At 55.1% G+C, this 16723-nt stretch overlaps 2 protein-coding genes across 15 annotated transcripts in view; one reads left to right on the forward strand and one right to left on the reverse strand.

The window, feature by feature from the left end:
• Nucleotides 1–13830, forward strand: part of FLOT1 (flotillin 1) — a 31299-nt gene extending 17469 nt beyond the window's left edge. The window contains exons 7-15 of one of the 14 annotated variants that reach the window (XM_032677092.1): nt 1068–1220; nt 3499–3680; nt 6069–6114; nt 7329–7466; nt 10398–10550; nt 12049–12259; nt 13024–13483; nt 13631–13642; nt 13751–13785. In XM_032677092.1, coding sequence (XP_032532983.1) covers nt 1068–1220; nt 3499–3680; nt 6069–6114; nt 7329–7466; nt 10398–10550; nt 12049–12183 — 807 coding nt within the window. In that variant the 3' untranslated portion in view covers nt 12184–12259; nt 13024–13483; nt 13631–13642; nt 13751–13785. Of the gene's footprint in view, nt 1–1067; nt 1221–3498; nt 3681–6068; nt 6115–7328; nt 7467–10397; nt 10551–12048; nt 12389–12516; nt 12727–13023 lie in introns of those variants that run through there. The other 13 variants (XM_032677091.1, XM_032677090.1, XM_032677088.1 and 10 more) reach the window with 13 other exon arrangements.
• Nucleotides 13831–15219: 1389 nt separating this feature from the next.
• Nucleotides 15220–16711, reverse strand: LOC116781449. Its single transcript, XM_032677125.1, has 4 exons — nt 16439–16711; nt 15794–16140; nt 15503–15660; nt 15220–15470 (listed from the first exon to the last, which is right to left on the reverse strand). Exons 1-4 carry the CDS (start codon nt 16631–16633, stop codon nt 15403–15405), a joined length of 768 nt encoding a protein of 255 aa, XP_032533016.1. The 5' UTR covers nt 16634–16711; the 3' UTR covers nt 15220–15402.
• Nucleotides 16712–16723: the final 12 nt, after the last annotated feature.

The raw sequence follows: 16723 nt of genomic DNA on the forward strand, positions 1-16723 counted from the left end.
TGTTCCAGTATCCCAGGATTCCCAACATCCCTCTATCCCAGGATTCCCAGCATTCCCAGCATTCCCAGTGTTCCTGGTATTCCCAGTATCCCCCTATCCCAGTATTCCCAGTATCTCAGTGCTCTCAGTATTCCCAGTTTTCCAGTATTCCCAGTATTCCCAGCATTCCCAGTATTCCCAGTATCCCACTATCCCAGTATTCCCAGTATCTCAGTGTTCCCATCATTCCCAATATTCCCAACATTCCCAGTTATCCCATTCCCATCAGGAGCATCTCTCAGCCCCTCCCCATCATTCCCATCATTCCCAACATTCCCACTGTTATTCCCAGGAATCCCGTCATTCCCATTATCCCAATATTCCCGACATTCCCAGGAATCCCGGGCCCCTCAGGAACATCTCTCAACCCCTCCCCATCATCCCCATCACTCCCATCATTCCCAACATTCCTGCTATTCCCAGGAATCCTGGGCCCGGCAGGAGCATCTCTCAGCCCCTCCCCATCATTCCCATCATCCCCATCATTCCCAACATTCCCGTTGTTATTCCCAGTTATCCCGATCCCATCAAGAGCATCTCTCAGCCCCTCCCCATCATCCCCATCACCCCATCATTCCCAACATTCCCAACATTCCCAGGAATCCCGGACCCCTCAGGAACATCTCTCAGCCCATTCCCCATCGTTCCAATCATTCCCAACATTCCCGTTGTTATTCCCAGGAATCCCGTTCCCCTCAGGAACATCTCTCAACCCCTCCCCATCACCCCCAATATTCCCAACATTCCCAACATTCCCAGGAATCCCGGGCCCGTCAGGAGCAGCTCTCAGCCCCTCCCCATCATTCCCATCATTCCCAACATTCCCATTGTTATTCCCAGTTATCCCGATCCCATCAGGAGCATCTCTCAGCCCCTCCCCATCATTCCCATCATCCCCATCATTCCCAACATTCCCGTTGTTATTCCCAGGAATCCCGTGCCCGTCAGGAGCAGCTCTCAGCCCCTCCCCCATTATCCCATCACCCCCATCACCCCAATATTCCCAACATTCCCGCTGTTATTCCCAGGAATCCCGGGCCCGTCAGGAGCAGCTCTCAGCCCAGCTGCTCTCCGAGGGTTTCACGGCTCGCTCCGAGCGCGATTTCCGGCTCTGCCAGGCCCAGTGCGACGGCGCCGTCAGCGCCCGCCGCGCCACCGCCGAGCTCGCCTTCCAGCTCCAGGTGAGCTCATTCCCGCCGGGACGCGGCCCAGCATTCCCAGAATTCCAGGGGGAGGGAATATGTGGGAGATGGGGGGGGGGGAGCTCACCTGGAACGTGGGGGATGCTCCAAAACTCCCCTGGGAATCCCCAAAACTCAACCCCAAAACACACCCTGGGGGGGCCCAAAATACACCTGGGAACCCCCAAAACACACCTGGGAACCCCCAAAACACACCTGGGGGGGCCCAGAATTCCCAGAATTCCAAGGGGAGGGAATATGTGGGAGATGGGGGGGGGGGGAGCTCGGCTGGAGTGCTGGGGAGGCTCCCGAAACTCACCTGGGAACGCCCAAAACTCACCCCCAAAACTCATCTGGGATGGCCCAAAACTCACCTGGGAACCCCCAAAACACACCTGGGGGGCCCAGCATTCCCAGAATTCCAGAGGGAGGGAATATGTGGGAGATGGGGGGGGTGGGAGCTCGGCTGGAGCACCGGGGGATGCTCCCGAAACTCACCTGGGAATCCCCAAAACTCACCCCCAAAACACACCCAAAACTCACCTGGGAACCCCCAAAACACACCTGGGGGGGCCCAGCATTCCCAGAATTCCAGAGGGAGGGAATATGTGGGAGATGGGGGGGGTGGGAGCTCGACTGGAGCACTGGGGATGCTCCCGAAACTCACCTGGGACGGCCCAAAACTCACCCCCAAAACTCACCTGGGATGGCCCAAACTCACCTGGGATGGCCCAAAATACACCTGGGGGGGCCCAGAATTCCCAGAATTCCAGGGGGAGGGAATACGTGGGAGATGGGGGGGGTGGGAGCTCACCTGGAGCGCTGGGGAGGCTCCCGAAACTCACCTGGGAATGCCCAAAACTCACCTGGGAACCCCCAAAACTCACCCGGGAATCCCCAAAAACTCACCTGAAATGTCCCAAACTCACCCCCAAAATACACCTGGGGGGACCCAAAACTTACCTGGGAACCCCCCAAGCACATCTGGGACCCCCCAAAACACACCTGAGACCCACCAAAACACACCTGGGACCCCCCAAACTCACCTGTCCAACCCCAAAACACACCTGGGACCCCCCAAACTCACCTGGGATCCCCCAAAACACACCTGGGACCCCCCCAAACCACAACTGGGACCCCCCAAAGTACATCTAGGATATCCCAAAACACACCTGGGACCCCCCAAAATACATCTGGGATATCCGAAAACACACCCAAGACCCCCCAAAACACACCTGGGACCCCCCAAAATATACCTGGGACCCCCCCAAATACACCTGGGATCCCCCAAAACACACCTGGGACCCCCCAAACACACCTGGGACCCCCCAAAATACATCTGGGATCCCCCAAAACACACCTGGGACCCCCCCAAACCACACCTGGGACCCCCCAAAACTCATCTGGGATCCCCCTAAAACACACCTGAGACCCCCCAAACACACCTGGGACCCCCCAAACTCACCTGGGACCCCCCAAAACACACCTGGGACCCCCCAAACTCACCTGGGACCCCCCAAAACACACCTGGGATCCCCTAAAACACACCTGGGACCCCCCAAAACCACACCTGGGACCCCCCAAAGTACATCTAGGATATCCCAAAACACACCTGGGACCCCCCAAAACTCATCTGGGATATCCCAAAACACGCCTGAGACCCCCCAAAACACACCTGGGACCCCCCAAAATATACCTGGGACCCCCCCAAACTCATCTGGGATCCCCCAAAACACACCTGGGACCCCCCAAAACTCACCTGAGACCCCCCAAACTCACCTGGGACCCCCCCAAACCACACCTGGGACCCCCCAAAGTACATCTAGGATATCCCAAAACACACCTGGGACCCCCCAAAACACACCTGGGACCCCCCAAAACTCATCTGGGATATCCCAAAACACACCTGAGACCCCCAAAATACACCTGAGACCCCCCAAAATACACCTGAGACCCCCCAAAACACACCTGGGACCCCCCAAACTCACCTGGGACCCCCCAAAACACACCTGGGATCCCCTAAAACACACCTGGGACCCCCCAAAACTCACCTGAGACCCACCAAAACCCCCCTGAAGTGCCCCCAGACACCCCTGAGACGCCCCCAAACCCCTCTGTGACCCCCTAAACCCCGCTGTGACCCCTTAAACCCACCTGCGACCCCACAAAACCCACCTGCGACCCCCCAAAACCCCACCTGCGACCCCCCCAAACCCCTCTGTGACCCCCCCAAACTCCCCCCTGACCCCCCGCCCCGTGTCCCCCCCCCCCGTTGCAGGCGGCCCGCACGCAGCAGGCGATCGCGGAGCAGCGGGCGCAGGTGGAGGTGGTGGAGCGGGCGCAGCGGGCGCAGCTGCAGGAGCAGGAGGTCGGGCGGCGCCAGCGGGAGCTCGACGCCACCGTCCGCAAACCCGCCGAGGCTGAGAGGTTCCGCCTCGAGCGCCTGGCAGAGGCCCAGAGGTGAGGAGCCGGCCCTTTAAGGGGTGGGGGGGGAGCGGCCACGCCCTCCTCGCGACCGGGCGGGGTCCCCTTCGGGTGTGGGGCCTGCCAGTTTGGGTAAAACCATTACCCCTTTAAGAGAAGCGTTGCCCCTTTAAAAAGGAGCCACGCCTTCTCCCAGTCAGCCCTTGAGCCCTTTGGGTGGGTCCTGCCACTTAGGGTGATGCCGGTGCCCTTTTAAGAGACTCGTTGCCCTTTTAAGAGAACATTGGCTCCCTAAGAGAAACACCCTTTTAAGAGAAGCATTGCCCTTTTAAGAGAAACATTGCCCTCTTAAGAGAAGCATTGCTCTTTCAAGGGAAACATTGCCCCCTTAAGAGACTCACTGGCCTTTTAAGAGAATCATTGCCCTTTTAAGAGAAATGTTACCCTTTTAAGAGAACCATTGCCCTTTTAAGAGAAACATTGCCCCCTTAAGAGGCTCGCTACCGTTTTAAGAGGCACACTGCCCTTTTAAGAGAAGCATTATCCTTTTCAGAGACATATTGCCCTTTTAAGAAAAGCGTTGCCCTTTTAAGAGAAACATTGCCCTTTTAAGAGAATCATTGCCCTTTTAAGAGAACATTGACCCCTTAAGAGAAATGCCCTTTTAAGAGAAGCATTGCCCTTTTAAGAGAAGCATTGTCCCCTTAAGAGAAGTATTACCCTTTTAAGAGAGGCATTGCCCTTTTAAGAGACTCACTGCCCTTTTAAGAGAAGCATTGCCTCCTTAAGATAAACATTGCCTTTTTAAGAGACTCACTACCCTTTTAAGAGAAACATTGCTCCCTTAAGAGGAAATGTTGCCCTTTTAAGAGAAACATTTCCCTTTTAAGAAAAGCATTGCCCTTTTAAGAAAACCGTTGCCCAATTAAGGGAAACATTGCCCTTTTAAGAGACTCACTGCCGTTTTAAGAGAACCATTACCCCTTTAAGAAAAGCACTGCCCCTTTTAAGAGATTCACTGCCTTTTTAAGGGAAACATTGCCCCCTTAAGAGAAACATTGCCCTTTTAAGAGACACACCACTTTTTTAAGAAAATCATTGCCCCCTTAAGAGAAGCATTGCCCCCTTAAGAGAAATGTTGCCCTTTTAGAGAAACATTGCCCTTTTAAGAGAAGTGTTTATCTTTTAAGAGAAATGTTGCCCTTTTAAGAAAGGCATTGCCCTTTTAAGAGAAACGTTGTCCTTTTAAGAGAAACATTGAGTCCTTAAGAGAAACATTGCCCCTTTAAGGAGGAGCCAGATCCTCTCCAGTGACCCCCACCCTGGTGGGTCCCACCCGCTCAGGGGAAGCCACTGCCCTTTTGAGAGAAGTGTTACCCCTTTAAGAAAGAGCCAACCCCTACTATTGTGGGTCTCAAACACTCAAATGAAGCCGTTTCCCCTTTAAGTGAGTCCTTGCCCCTTTTTAAGAGAAACCCTGCTCCTTAAAGTGAGCCACACCTCCTGCTCTAGTGGGTCCCACCCCCTCAAGTGAAGCCATTGCCCTTTTAAGGGAAGTGTTGCCTCTGTAAGAGAAGCCGGGTCCCACCATTGTGGATGAAGCTGTTGCCCCTTTAAGGAGGAACCACGTCCACTTCCAGAAAGTCACCCCCTCCACCCTCGTGGGTCCCACCACTCAGGTGAAGCCATTGCCCATTTAAGGGAAGTGCTGCCCTTTTTAGAGAGGTATTGCCACTTTAAGACTGAGCCACGCCCTCATCTTGGCTGGTCCCAAGCTCTTGGGTGACATTGCCCCTTTAAGTGAGTCTTTGCCCCTTTTAAGCCAGGCCACACCCACTCAAAGTGGTTCCACCAGCTGAGGTGAAGCCACGGCCCCTTTAAGAGAAACCATTGCCCTTTTAAGAAAAGCCACACCTCTTTTAAGCAGAGCCACACCCTGCTCTGCAAGGCTACTCCTCCAATGAGGTGGGTCCCACCCCCTTGGGTGATGTCACGGCCCTTTTAAAAGAAGCATTGCCCCTTTAAGATGCAACCACACCCCTTCTATTAAGCCACACCTCCAATCCCACCCCCTCAGGTGACTCTGTTTCCCCTTTAAGAGAATCCCTTGCCCTCTATTAGGAGAAACCACACACAGTTAAAGCGAGTCACACCCCCTCCCTGGTGGGCCCCACCCTTCAATGAAGTCCCACCCCTTTTAAGACAAGCCACGCCCCTTACATAAAGCCACACCCCTTTATGGGAAGCTCCACCCCTTTACAGCCAAGCCACACCCCTACCCTGCTGTAACCATGACCCCTTTAAAAGGAGCCATTGCCCCTTTAAGAGAAGCCATTACCCCTTTAAGAGAAGCCATTGCCCCTTTAAGAGAGACCCCGCCCCTCTAACGGAAGCCCCGCCCCTCTCATGTGGCGCCCCCTGCAGGACGCAGGTGCTGCTCCAGGCGGAGGCCGAGGCCGAGGCCCTCAAGGTGAGTTTGGGGGGCCCAGGTGAATTTTGGGGGTCATGGGGGGGTTTTGGGGGGTCCCAAGTGAATTTTGGGGGTCCCAGGTGAGATTTGGGGGGTCCCAGGTGAGATTTGGGGGGTCCCAGGTGGGTTTTGGGGGGTCCCAGGTGGGTTTTAGGCTCTCAGGTGTCCCCATTGCTCCCATGGGTCCCCCAGGATTTTTGGGGGGGGATTTTTGGGGTTCCCCCGTGGATTTTTGGGCTCCTCTGGGATTTTTGGGCTCCCCAGGAATTTTGGGGTCCCCCTGGGGATTTTTGGGGTTCCCCTGTGGATTTTGGGTTCTTTTTAGGATTTTTGGGTTCCCTCTGGGATTTTGGGGTTCCCTTGGGATTTTTGGGGTCCCTGAGGATTTTTTGGGGTCCCCCAGGATTTTTGGGGTCCCCCCTGGATTTTTGGGTTTCCCCAGAATTTTTGGGTTCCCCTTGGGATTTTTGGGGTCCCTGGGGATTTTTTTTGGGTTCCTCTGGGATTTTTTTGGGATCCCTTAGGGATTTTTAGGGTTCCCTTGGGATTTTTCGGGTCCCCTTTGGGGTTTTTGGGTTCCTGTGGGATTTTCGGGTCCCTCAGGAATTTTTGGGGTTCCCCAGGAATGTTTGGGGTCCCCCAGGATTTTTGGGTTCCTGTGGGATTTTGGGGTTCCCCTGTGGATTTTTGGGTTCCTGTGGGATTTTTGGAGTTCCCCTTGGGATTTTTGGGTTCCTGTGGGATTTTTGGAGTTCCCCTGTGGATTTTGGGTTCTTTTTAGGATTTTTGGGTTCCCTTGGGATTTTTGGGGTTCCTCCAAGATTTTTGGAGTCCCCTATGGATTTTTGGGTTCCCCCAGAATTTTTGGGTTCCCTTGGGATTTTTGGGGTCCCCTGTGGATTTTTTGGGTTCCCCAGGACTTTTGAGGTTCCCCTTGGGATTTTTGGGGGTCCCCAGGAATTTTTTGGGTTCCCTGGTGGATTTTTGGATTCCCTTGGGATATTTGGGGTTCCCCAGGAATTTTTGGGTTCCCTTGGGATTTTCGGGTCCCCTTTGGGATTTTTGGGGTTCCCCAGAATTTTTGGGTTCCCCTTGGGATTTTTGGGTCCCCTTTGGGATTTTTTTGGCTCCCCTGGGATTTTCGGGTCCCCTTTGGGGTTTTGGGGTCCCCTTTGGGATTTCGGGGTCCCCGCTGGATTTGTGGGGCGCCGCAGGTGACGGGGGCGGCGCGAGCGGCCGCCGTGTCCTCCCGGGCTCGCGCCGAAGCCGCCGCCGCCGCCGCCAAGGCCGAGGCCTTCGGCCAGTTCCAGGAGGCCGCCGTCGTCGAGATGGTGCTCAACAGGCTGCCCCAGGTGGGATTTGGGGGGGATTTGGGGGCATTTTCGGGGATTTGGGGGCATTTTGGAGGATTTGGGGTCATTTGGGGGGATTTGGGGTCAATTTGGGGGATTTGGGGTCATTTTGGGGGGATTTGGGGTCGTTTTGGGGGGTTTTGGGGCCGTGGTGGAGATGGTGCTCAACAGGCTGCCCCAGGTGGGGGTTGGGGGAAATTTGGGGGAATTTGGAGCATTTTGGGGGATTTGGGGTCAATTTGGAGGATTTGGGGTCAATTTGGGGGATTTGGGGTCATTTTGAGGGGATTTGGGGTCATTTTGGGAGATTTGGGGTCATTTTGGGGGGTTTTGGGGAGGTGGTGGAGATGGTGCTCAACAGGCTGCCCCAGGTGGGATTGGGGGGATTTGGGGGCATTTTCGGGGATTTGGGGGCATTTTGGAGGATTTGGGGTCATTTTGGGGGATTTGGGGTCATTTGGGGGGATTTGGGGTCATTTTGGGGGGATTTGGGGTCATTTTGGGGGGTTTTGGGGCCGTGGTGGAGATGGTGCTCAACAGGCTGCCCCAGGTGGGATTTGGGGGAAATTTGGGGGATTTTGGAGCATTTGGGGGGATTTGGGGTCAATTTGGAGGATTTGGGGTCAATTTGGGGGGATTTGGGGTCATTTTGGGAAATTTGGGGTCATTTTGGGGGGATTTGGGGTCATTTTGAGGGGTTTTGGGGCCGTGGTGGAGATGGTGCTCAACAGGCTGCCCCAGGTGGGATTGGGGGGAAATTTGGGGGATTTGGGGTCATTTGGGGGGATTTGGGGTCACTTTGGGGGCTTTGGGGTCATTTGGGGGGATTTTGAGTCACTTTGAGGGGTTTTAGGTCAATTTAGAGGATTTGGGGTCGTTTTGGGGGATTTGGAGTCAATTTGGAGGAGTTGGGGTCATTTTGGGGGATTTGGGGTCATTTTGGGGGATTTGGGGTCATTTTGGGGAATTTGGGGTCATTTGGGGGAGTTTGGGGTCATTTTGGGGGTTTGGGGTCATTTTGGGGGGTTTGGGGTCATTTTGGGGGACTTGGGGTCACTTTGGGGGATTTGGGGTCATTTGGGGGATTTTGGGTCATTTTGGGGGATTTGGGGTCACTTTGGGGGATTTGGGGTCACTTTGGGGGATTTGGGTTAATTTGGGAAATTTGGGGTCATTTTGGGGGTTTTTGGGGTCATTTGGGGGATTTGGGGTCATTTGAGAATTTTGGGGTCATTTGGGGGGGTTTGGGGTCATTTTGGGGGATTTGGGGACAATTTGGGGGATTTGGGGTCGTTTTGGGGGATTTGGGGTCATTTGGGGGAATTTGGGGGCATTTTGGGGCATTTGGGTTCATTTTGGGGGGATTTGGGGTCATTTTGGGGGATTTGGGGTCATTTGGGGGGATTTGGGGTCATTTTGGGGGATTTGGGGTCATTTTGGGGGTTTTTGGGCTGGAATCTGGGATTTTGGGCTGAAATCTGGACATTTTGGTGTGAAAATTGGGAATTTGGGGTCAAAAAATCCGGGATTTTGGCCCGAAATGTGGGATTTTGGGGGAAAATCCGGGATTTTGATCAGAAATCTGGGAATTTTAGGGAAAAAATGAGGGATTTTGGTCTAAAATCCAGGATTTGGGGTCTGAAATGTGGGAATTTTAGGGAAAAATGTGGAAATTTGGGGGAAAATCCCAGATTTTGGTCGGAAATGTGGGACTTTTTTTGGTGTGAAAATCCGGGATTTTGGTTGGAAATCTGAACATTTTGGGGGGAAAATCCCTGATTTTGGTTGAAAATCTGGAGTTTGGGGGAAAAATCTGAAATCCAGGATTTTGGTCGGAAATCTGGGAATCATGGGAGAAAATCTGGGAATTTTGGGGGGAAATGTGGAAAATTTGGGGGAAAATGTGGGATTTTGGTCTGAAATCTGGGAATTTGGGGGGAAAAATCCGGGAATTTTAGTCTTAAATCTGGAAATTTTAGTCTGAAATTTGGGATTTAGGGGAAAAATCTGGGATTTTGGGGGAAAAATCTGGGATTTGGGTGTGAAATGCAGGGATTTTAGGGGAAAATGTGGGAATTTGGGGAAAAATCCAGGATTTTGGTGGGAAATCTGGAAATTTGGGGACAAAATGGGGGATTTTGGTCAGAAATGTGGGAATTTTGGGGGGAAAAAATCTGCAATTTTGGTCTGAAACAAAATGGGGGATTCTGCTCTGAAATTGGGGATTTTCGTCTGGAATCCGGAATTTCGATGGGAAGTCTGGAAATTTTGGGGCAAAATCCGAGATTTTGGTTGAAAACGTGAGATTTTGGTCGGAAATCTGGGATTTTCGGGGGAAAAAATTTGGGAATTTTGGGGGAAAATTCGGGGACTTTTGGGGGGAAAATTTGGGATTTTGGTCTGAAACGTGGGAATTTTGGGCTGAAGTTTGGGAATTTTGGGGGAAAAATGTGGAAATTTGGGGGAAAATCTGGAGTTTGGTCTGAAATGTGAAATTTAGGGGAAAAATTTGGAAATTCGGGGAAAAATCTGGGATTTTGGTGGGAAATCTGGAAATTTTGGGAGAAAATCTGGGATTTTGCTCTGAAATGTGGGAATTTTGGGCAGAACTTTGAGATTCTGGTCGGAAATCTGGGAATTTGGGTAAAAAATTCAGGATTTTGGTCTGAAATGTGGGATTTCCGTTGGAAATCTGGGAATTTTGGGGGAAAAATCTGAAATCTGGGATTTTGGTTGGAAATCTGGAAATTTTGATCTGAAATCTGGGATTTTTTTGGGGGGAAAAATCTGGGATTTAGGAGAAAAATCGGGGATTTTGGGGGGAAAAATCTGGGATTTCGGGGAAACTTCGGGGAGTTTTGGGGGAAAATCTGGGCTTTGTCGTGATTCCCTGGCTGTTGGGGGTGATTCCCGGGATTTGGTGCCCCCCAGGTGGCCGAGGCGGTGGCCCAGCCCCTGTTGGGGACCCGCCGGGTGACCCTGGTGGCCTCGGGCGGCTCCGGCGCCGTCGGCGTCTCCCGAATTCCCGGCGAGATCCTGGAGCTCGTCACCCGCCTGCCCCAGGCCGTCGGATCCCTGGCACAGGTGAGGGGGGGGGGGCACCTCGGGGGGGCTGGGGGGAGTTTGGGGGGTCTCAGGTGGGTTTTGGGGGGAGTTTGGGGGGGCCCAGGTGGGTTTTGGGGGGTCCCAGGTGGGTTTTGGGGCTGATTCGGGGGGTCCCAGGTGGGTTTGGGGTTGCTTTGGGGGGGCCCAGGTGGGTTTTGGGGGGGTCTGGGGGGTCCCAGGTGAATTTGGGGGGGTCTCAGGTGGGTTTTGAGGGATCTCAGGTGAGTTTTGGGGGGTCTCAGGTGAGTTTTGGGGAGTCCCAGGGGAATTTGGGGGGGGGGGGGGTTCAAATGAATTGGGAGGGTCCCAGGTGGGTTTTGGGGCATCTCAGGTGGGTTTTGGGGGGTCTCAGGTGACACCTTGGGGGTTCTGGGGGGGTCCCAGGTGGGTTTGGGGGGTCCCAGGTGAGTTTTGGGGGGTCCCAGGTGACACCTTTGGAGGGTCCCAGGTGAATTTGGGCGAAGTTTGGGGGGTCCCAGGTGACACCTGAGGGGGAGTTTTGGGGGTCCCAGGTGGGTTTTGGGGAGGTTTTAGGGGGGCCCAGATGAGTTTGGGGGTGGGTTTGGGGGGGACCAGGTGTCACCTGAAGGGGGTTTGGGGGTCCCAGGTGAATTTTGGGGGGGTCCAGATGAATTGGGGGGGTCCCAGGTGGGTTTGGGGGGTCCCAGATGAGTTTTGAGGGGTCCCAGGTGAATTTGGGGGGTCCCAGGTGGGTCTGGGGGGGATTTGAGGGGTCCCAGGTGTGTTTGGGGGGTCCCAGGTGAGTTTTGGGGGGTCCCAGGTGGGTTTGGAGGGAGTTTGGGGGGGTCCCAGGTGAATTTTGGGGGGGGCCCAGGTGACACCTGAAGGGGGTTTGGGGGGTCCCACGTGGATTTGGGAGGGTCCCGGGTGGGTTTGGGAGGGTTCAAGGTGAGTTTTGGGGGGTCCCAGGTGTGTTTTTGGGGGGGTCCCAGGTGTGTTTTTCGGGGGTCTCAGGTGGGTTTTTGGGGGTTCCCAGGTGGGTTGGGGGGTCCCAGGTGGGTCTGGGGGGGATTTGGGGGGTCCCAGGTGGGTTTGGGGGAGTTTTGAGGGTTCCCAGGTGTGTTTTGGGGGGGCTCAGGTGACACCTGAAGGGGGTTTGGGGGGTCCCAGGTGGGTTTGGGGCTTTTGGGAGGGTCCCCAGTGACACCTGAGGGGGAGTTTTGAGGGGTCCCAGGTGGGTTTTGGGGGGTCCCAGGTGAATTTTGGGGGGGCGTTGGGGGGTCCCAGGTGAGTTTGGGGGGTCCCAGGTGAGTTTTGGGGGGTCCCAGGTGAATTTTGGGGGGCCCAGGTGTATTTTGTGGGTCCCAGGTGAGTTTTGGGGGGTCCCAGGTGGGTTTTGGGGGGTCCCAGGTGGGTTTTGGGGGGTCTCAGGTGAGTTTTGGGGGGTCCCAGGGGAGGTTTGGGGGGTCCCAGGTGGGGTTTGGGGGGTCCCAGGTGACCTCTCGTGTCCCCACAGGTGACCCTGACGGAGCCCGAGGCCGGAGCCACCCGAGGGTCCCCAAGTGCCACCAAAGTGTCCCCAAGTGCCACCGAAGTGTCCCCAAGTGCCACCAGCGGGACCCCCCCGGGCGCCACCAACCCCCCAAAGTGACCCCAAAGTGTCCCCGGGTGCCACCACCCCCCAGGGCCACCATCATGTCCCCAAGTGCCACCAAACTGTCCCCAAAGTGCCACCCCCCGATGCCATCATGTCCCCAAGTGCCACCACCCCCCAGGGACACCAAACTGTCCCCAAAGTGACCCCAAAGTGTCCCCAAAGTGCCACCAACCCCCTGTGACACCAAACTGTCCCCAAAGTGACCCCAAAGTGACATTAAAGTGCCACCAACCCCCTGGGCCACCAAAGTGTCCCAAAGTGTCCCCAAACTGCCACCACCCCCCTGTGACACCAAACTGTCCCCAAGTGCCACCAAAGTGTCCCCAGGTGCCACCCCTCCAATGCCATCGTGTCCCCAAGTGCCACCATCCCCCAGGGCCACCAAACTGTCCCCAAATGACCCCAAACTGTCCCCAAAGTGCCACCACCCCCCTGTGACACCAAACTGTCCCCAAGTGACCCCAAAGTGACATTAAAGTGCCACCAACCCCCTGGGCCACCATCATGTCCCCAAGTGCCACCAAATTGTCCCCAGGTGCCACCCCCCGATGCCATCGTGTCCCCAAGTGCCACCACCCCCCTCTGACACCAAACTGTCCCCAAGTGCCACCCCCCCGATGCCATCATGTCCCCAAGTGCCACCACCCCCCAGGGCCACCAAACTGTCCCCAAAGTGACCCCAAAGTGACATTAAAGTGCCACCAACCCCCTGGGCCACCAAAGTGTCCCCAAGTGTCCCCAAAGTGCCACCACCCCCCTGTGACACCAAACAGTCCCCAAGTGCCACCCCGTGTCCCCAGGTGCCACCCTTCCAATGCCATCGTGTCCCCAAAGTGCCACCACCCCCCCAGTGCCCCCAAACTGTCCCCACATGACCCCAAAGTGACCTTAAAGTGCCACCAACCCCCTGGGCCACCATCATGTCCTCAAGTGCCACCCCCCTGTCCCCAAAGTGCCACCCCTGCTGTGTCCTCCCCCTGTCCCCACGATGTCCCCAAAGTGCCACCGCTCCACTGTGACCCCCTCCCCCCTCTCAGGTGCCACCACCCCCCGCGGTGGCTGCGGCCCCAAAGTGCCACCAAAGTGCCACCAACCCCCGGTGCCACCCTGTCCCCGGAGTGTCCCCAAAGTGCCACCACCCCCAAAGTGTCCCCAAGGTGCCACCACCCCCTGGAGTGTCCCCAGAGTGTCCCCAAAGTGCCACCACCCCCTAGAATGTCCCCAGAGTGTCCCCAAGGTGCCACCACCCCCTGGAGTGTCCCCAGAGTGTCCCCAAGTGTCACCACCCCCCAAAGTGTCCTCGAGGTGCCACCACCCCCCTGAGCTCATCATGTCCCCAGAGTGCCACCTCCCAGTGTCACCCTGTCCCCAAAGTGTCCCCAAGGTGCCACCACCCCCCTGAGTGTCCCCAAAGTGCCACCACCCCCCTGAGTGTCCCCAGAGTGTCCCCAAAGTGTCACCATCCCCCAAAGTGTCCCCAAGGTGCCACCACCCTCCTGAGCCCATCATGTCCCCAAAGTGCCACCTCCCAGTGTCACCCTGTCCCCAAAGTGTCCCCGAGGTGCCATCACCCCCCAGTGTCACCCTGTCCCCAAAGTGTCCGCAGAGCGTCCCCACCTCAATAAAGTGGCAGCGCCGGCACCGCCGGAGCCTCGGGGGGGATTTGGGGCCCCCAAAGGGGACATCGGGGACCCCCCCGGGGACATCGGGGGGACCTGGAGGGGACCCCAAGGGCGGGGGGGGACCAGAAAGGGGGGTGGGACCCCCAAAGTGACAACGGGGACCCCAAGGAGGGGACAGGGAGACCCTCAGGTGACACCAGGTGACAACGGGGACCTTAAAGTGACACAGGGACCACCCCAGGTGACAGTGTGGGGGGGATGGGGGGGGGGTTCGCGCCGCCATCTTTAGTGTGGTCTGAGCTCATTTCCGGTCGTGGCAGCGCCATCTTTAGTGTGGGCTTGATGGACTTCCGGTGCTGGGGCCGCCATCTTTTTGAACGGCATTGGAGGACTTCCCGTTCGAGGGCCGCCATCTTGCTGTACGGCCTCTCAGGACTTCCGGTCTGAGGGCCGCCATCTTGCTGTACGGCCTCTCAGGACTTCCGGTCCGGGGGCCGCCATCTTCCCGTCCGGCATTGGAACCGTTCTGCTCGGCCTCACTTCCGGTCCCCGATTTCACCCCCGGAACGCCCCTCACCGATTTCTGCGGTTTCACCCCAAAAATCTTCGTTTTATTCTCCCCCAGGTGACAACGGGGACCCCAAAGGTGACAGAGGGACCCCCAGGTGACCCCAAAGTGACCCAGAGACCCCCCAGGTGACCCCTGGGTGACCCTGGGGACCCCCAAGTGACCCCCAAGTGACCCCGAGCCCCCCCAGGTGACCCCAAAGTGACCCCGGGGACCCCCAGGTGACCCCGAGCCCCCCCAGGTGACACAAAGTGACACTCGGTGGCTTTTCCATCCCGGGTTTATTTTCGGCCCCGGGGGCGACTTTTCAATATGAAAAACCAAAGAAACGGGCAAAAAAACCGACCAAAAACGGGCAAAAAAACGACCAAAAATAAGGGAAAATGGGAAGTAACAAAAATGGGGAAAAAAAGAACAAAAATGGGAAAAAAAGAACAAAAACGGGAAAAAAAGAACAGAAATGGGGAAAAAATGACTGAAATTGGGACACAAATGAACAAAAAATGGGGAAAGAGACCAAGAAAATGAACAAAAATGAACTAAGTGGAGGCAAAACGATCAAAAATGGGCAAAAAAGGAGTGATATGAAGAAAATGAGGGAGAAAGGAAGAAAAAAGGGAAAATAGTAAAAGAAAAGGGGGAAATGAGCAAAAATGGGGGAAAATGAAAAAAAAAATGGGGGAAAATGAACCAAAAATGGGAGAAACGAAGGAAAAATGGGGGAAATACAAAATGGGGAAAAATGAACACAAAATGTTGGGAAATGAAGGAAAAATGGGGAAAAATGAACAAAAAATAGGAAAAAACGAACAAAAAACGGGGAAAATGAACGAAAAATGGGGAAATGAACGAAAAATGGGGAAATGACCCAAAAACGAGCAAAAAGTGGGCAAAGTGACCAAGACTGGACCAAAAAAAGGGGGGAATGGACCCAAAGTGGGGGGAGGGGGCGGGAGGGGCCTCGGTGACAGCGGGGGAGGGGACGGAGGGCGGCGGCTCCGAGGAGGAGGAGGAGGATGAAGGTCAAGGCCAAGGAGACTCTTCCATGAGGATGATGAAGGTCAAGGGCTCTTCCAGGAGGAGGATGATGAAGGTCAAGGCCAAGGAGACTCTTCCATGAGGATGATGAAGGTCAAGGGCTCTTCAGGAGGAGGATGAAGGCCAAGGGCTCTTCCATGATGATGACGAAGATCAAGACCAAAGGCTCTTCCAGGATGATGAAGGTCAAGGCCAAAGGCTCTTCCATGGAGAGGATGATGATGATGAAGGCCAAGGGCTCCTCAGGAGGAGGATGAAGGCCAAGGGCTCTTCCATGACGATGATGATGATGATGAAGGTCAAGGGCTCTTCCAGGATGATGAAGGCCAAAGCTCTCAGAAGATGATGATGAAGGTCAAGGACCTTCAAGGGTTGGGATGAAGGCCAAGGGCTCTCTGAGGAGGAGGATGAAGGCCAAGGACTCTCCTGATGAAGGCCAAGGACTCTCTGAGGAGGATGAAGAAGGATGAAGGCCAAGAGCTCTCTGAGGAGGATGATGAAGGCCAAGGACTCTCCTGATGAAGGCCAAGGGCTCTCTGAGGAGGATGATGAAGGCCAAGGACTCTCCTGATGAAGGCCAAGGGCTCCTCGAAGCTCTTCAAGGCGGAGGATGAAGCCCAAGAGCTTGAGGATGATGATGATGAAGGTTGGGGACTCTCCATTGACCATGACCAAGGTTGGGGACTCTCCAATGATGATGATGAAGGTTGAGGACTCTCCAATGTCCAAGATGAAGGTTGGGGACTCTTCAATGTCAATGATGAACGCTGAACGTTCTCCATGATGAGGAGGAAGAGTAAGGACTTGAGGATCATCATGATGAAGGTTGGGGAGTCTCCAATGACCATGGTGAGGGTTGGGGACTCTCCAATGATCAGGATGAAGGTTGGGGACTCTCCAATGTCCATGGTGAAGGTTGGGGACTCTTCAATGTCAATGATGAACGCTGGACGTTCTCCATGATGATGAGGAAGAGCAAGGACTTGAGGATCATCATGATGAAGGTTGGGGACTTTCCAATGACTGTGGGGACTCTCCAATGACCATGGTGAAGGTTGGGGACTCTCCAATGACTGTGGGGACTCTCCAATGACCATGATGAAGGTTGAGGAGTCTCCAATAACTGTGGGGACTCTCCAGTGACCACGATGAAGACTGGGGACTCTCCAATGATCAGGATGAAGGTTGGGGACTCTCCAATGACCATGATGAACATTGGAGACTCTCCAACGACCACGATGAAGGTTGGGGACTCTCCAGTGCCTGTGGGGACTCTCCGATGACCACGACGAAGGTCGGGGACTCT

The sequence above is a fragment of the Chiroxiphia lanceolata genome (assembly GCF_009829145.1).
Source record: "Chiroxiphia lanceolata isolate bChiLan1 chromosome W unlocalized genomic scaffold, bChiLan1.pri scaffold_46_arrow_ctg1, whole genome shotgun sequence".
Classification (NCBI taxonomy): domain Eukaryota; kingdom Metazoa; phylum Chordata; class Aves; order Passeriformes; family Pipridae; genus Chiroxiphia; species Chiroxiphia lanceolata.

Excerpts from the sequence above, each read along its gene's own strand:
- LOC116781449 (XM_032677125.1), bottom strand. The coding sequence starts at position 16,633 with ATGTTCATCATGGTCATTGGAGAGTCCCCAACCTTCATCCTGATCATT. Across the intron at positions 15,661-15,793 it reads GAGAGCCCTTGGCCTTCATC|AGGAGCCCTTGGCCTTCATC; the intron begins CCAACCCTTGAA and ends ATCCTCCTCCTG. Across the intron at positions 15,471-15,502 it reads AGAGCCCTTGACCTTCATCA|TCATCATCCTCCTCCTGGAA; the intron begins TCCTCATGGAAG and ends TGGCCTTGACCT.